The sequence below is a fragment of the Mastigoproctus giganteus genome, chromosome 11 (assembly GCF_048544385.1).
Source record: "Mastigoproctus giganteus isolate SK-2022 chromosome 11, ASM4854438v1, whole genome shotgun sequence".
NCBI classification, from domain to species: domain Eukaryota; kingdom Metazoa; phylum Arthropoda; class Arachnida; order Uropygi; family Thelyphonidae; genus Mastigoproctus; species Mastigoproctus giganteus.
In genome coordinates, this window is record NC_143585.1 from 144,243,620 (window position 1) to 144,249,619 (window position 6,000).

The 6,000-nt window shown below is 45.7% G+C and overlaps 1 protein-coding gene across 7 annotated transcripts in view; it reads right to left on the reverse strand.

Annotated features, from left to right (window-relative positions):
• LOC150078494 (one cut domain family member 2-like) overlaps positions 1-5,269 on the reverse strand; it is a 352,098-nt gene extending 346,829 nt beyond the window's left edge. For 4 of the 7 annotated variants that reach the window (XM_090385363.1, XM_090385360.1, XM_090385361.1 and 1 more), the window contains exon 1: positions 3,982-5,269. In XM_090385363.1, coding sequence (XP_090241489.1) covers positions 3,982-5,245 — 1,264 coding nt within the window. In that variant the 5' untranslated portion in view covers positions 5,246-5,269. The remainder of the gene's footprint in view (positions 1-3,981) is intronic. The other 3 variants (XM_090385364.1, XM_090385362.1, XM_090385366.1) reach the window with 1 other exon arrangement.
• Between the last annotated feature and the right edge of the window lie 731 nt (positions 5,270-6,000).

The window sequence follows — 6,000 nt, forward strand, 5'->3', positions numbered from 1 at the left end:
CGTAATTTCATTAGCTTATTCACTCGCGAGCTGTTTGCGGTCTGTAATCGGCTACATGCCCCTGTAAAGGTGGTTCTTCCTGGAGAGCATTTCCTATGCAGTGAAGCCAAGACCAAAGCTAATTACGAAGTGCGTAAGACGATCAATTACGAGGAAATAAGAAGGTTTTATGCTTTCATTAAGATCATTAAAGCACTTCTCTGTAGAAATGATGTTCCTGCAAATGAACAATGAACTGTTCACCAGCACTTTGATATACGGAAGTATCATAATTTATAGGAATTATAACCGAGTGGCTCTTTGACACCAGACCCAAGCTCGGTGATTGTGAGTATGCGATGTTGTAACTTAAATCAATAGTTTTACCAGATGGTCCCCCAGATATGTGGATTATAGCATTCCAACAGAGAGTGTATGGGAGAGGAATTTTTAAAGTTCCCAAATCTAAAGACCATTCAGAACAAGCATTTTGACATCTTCATTAATTACATAAATATATTTTTTAAAAAAGCTGAATATTGTAAATAAAAATGTTTCTTTCCTGCGTGTTCTCCAGAAGAGTGAAGTGGGGTCATCACCTTTCACTCGTTTGAGGAGGTATGACCTTATTCCTGTCAGAAATGAAGATATTCTTCAAGGCCTCTCCAGTCGAGTCTGTTAGTTGATCTGAAGATGGGTTTGAACAGTTTCTCCCATTCATTATGCCGAATTTTTTAAGCCAGCACAATATTCAAATTCCCTTGTCCACCAACTCCTGTACAGGCAACGCGTGAAAAAATCGTGTAAGATGGAATAATACGAAAGCTGGCACACCATGGTCTGAGTATTTGATGACTAGAAATTTCCAACTAGAAGTTTTCTTTGTCTTACGTTGTACAATATTAACTTCAAGAAGGTTTGCAATCTCCTCTTTGTAATCGTTCCAGAGTACTACACAGCTGTCATACGTCAGATCGGTTATGTACAGTTCTCATTTATACATCCCATCGTCTCCAACAAATTCTCAAAAAGTAATTTAAAAAAGCTTTGAAGGTTTCTTTTAAAACAGAAACCAGAGAGAGAGAGAGATCTTGTTTCTCTTCTTTATAACTGACATATGCATGTTTAAGTTCTGGAAAAGTCAGCGATGCAAATTTTCCTCCCCTTCCCCTCCAAAAATAGCTTGAAATGTTTCTTTGTTTTTCGATCTAGAAGCAAGGTTAGCACCACCGCCAACTTTTAACTGTTTCCGTATGTCTTATACGATGTGTTCAGCAAACGTCTCCTTGCGTTTCTTTTTCATTGACTCCTCCCGGATCGGCCCAAGAAAGCACTTTTCCGAGAGATGTTTTTCTCAGTCAGATCACACTTACAGCACTTGTGCGGCGACTTTAAAATATCAAAGGCTGCCTGCCTGCCCTCTTTCGATGTCCCCCCCCTCTCCTTTCGCTCCACAGAAAACAAAAGTCGCGCACCACCCACTGTACAAATGTCTCAAAATCTAAAAAGCACCAAACCAACGGCGTAGATTTGTTGTCCCTTCCCGCCCTTCGCTACACCCGCTTGGCACCTGTCTCTGTCACATGTGAAAGGAGGCTCGGAGCTTCCGTAGCCCGAGCTGCTCCGGTTTTAAAGGCCATTAGCTTGGTTGAAAGGCTTTCTAGAGGAAGAGAGTCCTTTTTCAGGCCCCGTAACCTTGTTCCTGACTCTAACAGCTGTCTGTGGCCCCGAAAAAAACGGGCTCGCACCGCCTTTTCTTCCCTTCACCTAAAACCTTCCATTGCCTGACTTGCGGGTTTGTTCGCTCGTTAATTTTAACTGGCAAATATGTGTACGCAGTTTTTGTGGACGTCCGCTTCCCAGCAAGACATCGTGTCAAGCGCCGAGAACAGTGGGACATGCAATAAAGCACTTCATCGCCACCACAGAACAGACACTGAACAGCAATAGAGCGGAAGAATTTGTTTGGGACGGAAAAAGGACGACTTAGTGAAGCGGAGATGTAAAACTCCTCCCTCCCCGTCATCTCTCTCTCTCTCTTTCTTTCTCTCGCCCTCCCGTTTGCAACGTGCTAACTGGATCCCTAAAAAGTGGATTTCCTTTCTCATCTTTAACATCAGCAGAGAAGCGTGCGCTGTGTTTTCATTATGTCTGGCCAAGTCCAGTGTGGTAATGATAATGCTGCGAGGATGATGACGCTTCGTCAGACATCCCTTTTATTATCCCTAAAAGAGAGAAACTCTTCCGAAGATTCTTTGATCTTCGGAAGAGTTTCTCTTCCGAAGATCAAAGAATTGGGGAATAAGGAAAGAGAATGAATCTTCGGAAGAGTTTCTCTTCCGAAGATTCATTCTCTTTCCTTATTCCCCAATCCGCGTATTTGTTTTTTTCCATCTTCGAGTTGTACCTTTTTTGAGGCTCTCAAGCATAGCATTGAAAGCTCCCTAAATAAGCTGTTTGAAAGCCTCAACTTACATTTCATTTAAGAGGTTCTTTTTTAATCCTCAACACGGTTAAATGATAGACTGGAAGTAAAAAGGACTCGTTATAATTGTTTTTGTTCGTTCAGGTTATTAAATGGTTGCTTCTCATTCAATTATTATTACTAATCGAGTTAATTCTACCATTAATTATTGATAAATATACAAAACATCCAGTACAGGTTGTCAGACAGTCTTCCACAAAGCTTTTAATTCTCGTTTAAATTCGTACAAATTTGTGAACTCATCGAAAACAGACTTCTCAATAACAACAAATTATTGATGTCCAACTTCTAACTCAAGTACAGCAAACCAAGGAGTTGTTGTGCAATATTAACTGAGAACAATCATAATTTTATGCCAAATTAAGAGAAAAATACTGCGCTTGAGTCACCTGCAAGATAAACAAATATCTTAAGTGTATTTTCAAACAAATATAAACTTAGGCTTTTTTCGTGGCTGGCACCATTTTAAAATGACATTGATTTTATTCCACAGCCGCGTTCACTGTGGAGAGGATTGTATCGAGTCGCTTTGGTCAGAATAAATGTCCCCCACATCGTAAGTACCTCATGATGTCTTACATGAAAATTTCAAAAATATATTTAGCATCAATTGCGGTGTTACCACAGAGGGGGCCCCCTTCCCCTTACTACTTTCCAGATATTACTACCTCGCGTGTACTTTCAATCAATTTTCATCATTTCCCTCCCTGCTGCAGCATAAACAGCACCCAAAGTAACTGTAGGGGGGCTTTTTATTCTACCCGCAGTTATTTTAAACCTTACTTCAATATTCTACATCTACAAAGACACGTTCTTTAAGATTAAGCCGCAAAAAGAAAAAAGATCCGGGCAATGCTTTTTTAAGGAAAATTAAATCTCTTAATTTTTTTCAATAATAACTGGCCTGTGCACTCGATATTCGATTAGTTGCCAAAGGTATCTAAAAGAAAAAATTTAAATAAACATTCGAGAAGTTTTTACTCGCTTAACCCACCCCCAGAAATAAAACCTTGTCCCCAAAGAACAAATCAACAACTCATTACAAGTTCGCGGTTCATTAAGACATTTAATCACTCGCGTTTTGAAGTAATATATAAAAGTAGCGCCCGGCCCTTAAAAATATATTTTTTTGAGAGCGAACAACTAATAAAAGATTAGATCGAATGCTTAATTGGAAGCTAATTAACAGTCGCGAAATTCACGCGCAGTACGAATGCAGTAAGGCTAAACAAATCGGTTATTTGCGAGGGATAGAATTAAACCCTCCCCCTCCCCCATTAAGCCCTCGGCAGTGAGTATTTACTCGCTAACAACAGTGGGATAAAAAGAGTAAATTGGTGAAAAATTATTCCTCCCATTATCTTATATGCGAGTGAGAATAAAGAATTCCTTATCTGTCGCCATCCATACTCTCACGCGTAACAGCTATTAGAGACGAACCCTGTCTGCACCTGGAGATAGGGTGGGATTATTAAGGTGTTAGCCATTGATCACCTAATTCTGTTTACACTACTTCCTACCTGCTAATCGGAGAGCAGACATCCTCTGGAACTCGGGCTCCTCCAGCCACTTGTACATTCTGCGGAAAGTTTCCCTCCCCGACTTCAACTTGCTCCACGGCTTCGGATTCCGCAGGAGGTCAGACAATGTTCCTTGGGATCGGCAGAGGACCCTCTGAGCGAATATGGCCTGCGGGATGCTGTAGCGTTTCAGCTCGGCACTTATCCGCTGGGCCAGTTCTTTGGTGTTGATTTCTTCCACTTCGTCAGCCGAGTTGATCTTTGAACTCGAAGCGGGATTCACGGTGATCTTGTTGGTATTCGTTATGGACACAAGGGAGGTCACTGAATTGGTCATAGAGTTCGGGACACTCGCTTGGATGGGCGCACTCGGCTGCGTCAGGGGGATACCGGCCGGGGTGGGGGTTGGTGCGGGAGCCGCGAGACTGGCAGGAGGCACAGGCGTGGGTGCTGTCAGAGTCGTGGCCGGTTTCACATCGTGACCCCGAGACGGTACGTTCACTCCTTGCAGGTGGCTCGTGGGGGGCGCGTGGTGGGTGGCATTCAACCCGTTCAGTGTCGTCATCATAGCCGAAGAAGAATGCAGGCTGACAGTCGGATTCTGGGGCGAGGTGAGGCCCCGAGACAGGTCTCGATGAGTGTACGCCTCGTACCCATTCGGTGGCATGTTTTTCTCCGGGGAGTGCAGCCCGTTCTGGGAGTACGGTGGAGAAGGGATGCAGCTCTGTTGCGTTCCGAGCCCGTTCGCAGCCATCATGGACACAGCGGAGGGATGTGTCGAGCCCAGACTGGGACTCATGTTCATGCCCGTCATGGTCCCCAACTTGTCGTACTGGTAGCTGTTCATCCCCATGCCGAGGTTGTTCTGCATGAGCGTGAAGCTGCCGCTGACGTTGCCTGCGTGTCCGTAGTGGGAGAATTTGTCCGACATGGTCGAGATGGGCGGTAAAGGTTGCAGCGGAGTGAGGGTGGCGTAGCTGTTTGCGGTGGAAAACCCCGGCGACATGCGGCCATTCAGGGTCTGATAGGTGGGTTCCGTGAGGGCCCGAAAGTCCGAGGCGTCGAGCATGTTTGCGGACACACTAACGTCGTCGGCGTCCGAGCGGCTAATGTCGGAGGTAAGCTCGTGGGCAGGGAGCAGGTCTGGGGGGTCTACGCTGCCAACGCTACCGACGCTACCGACTGACTCAACTGGCTCCACTGACTCGACTCGTGCTGTCTCGCTGATTTGTTGCTCGCTCGACTCTCCCATGTTTTCCATGATTTGCGCCTTTAATGGCAATCAAAATGCATCGAACGGTTCGACGACACTCCTCGCTCCGGCGTAGATGGATTTTAACGATCGGTGATTGGATTTTCGTGCTAAGTTAGAGCCTGGGAATGGACAATTGGTAGAAAGTCCCGGACCACACCGCCATGTTGGCTGAGTGGGGGAGTGCGCCTTTGCATCTGCGCACGGAGAGCCGCGCTTTGCTCATGCGCCGACAACGGCACGCTATGTTTTTGTTCGTCTGCTTTATCTCTCGACCCGCCGGAACAGCGGCATGCAAACCTCACCTCCCGAAATGCGACTTTATTTCGATGGAGATTCCGTAGGTAAATTGGGCCCCCGCAACCCGCGGATTCGCGACACGACGAAAATTGGCACCGACGACACTCGGAAGGAGACATTCGGACCAACACCTCAACTCTCGAGTCGGGGCTGCCACGAGGTTCTTAGCAGCAGACGAATTTCCGATACGTGCGATCTGCCGATCGATATTAATTATCTCTCGCTCGGCCCCTCGCGCACCGCAGCCACTTCTAACGGTGCTGCGGCGGCGGGAAGGACTTGTGCGGGAAAGCGTTTCCGAACAGTTACGACCACGTGGTGAGCATGACATCGCCTGGCAACCGGCTTAATGTAAGCGTTTATTTTTGTAAAATTCATTTTTCTAGAGACGTTGCGTTCGCTCACTTCCCATTAAGTGCGCTCTTTTTGCCCTCTGTGTCCGAGTAGCGTCGCTTATCGTTCAC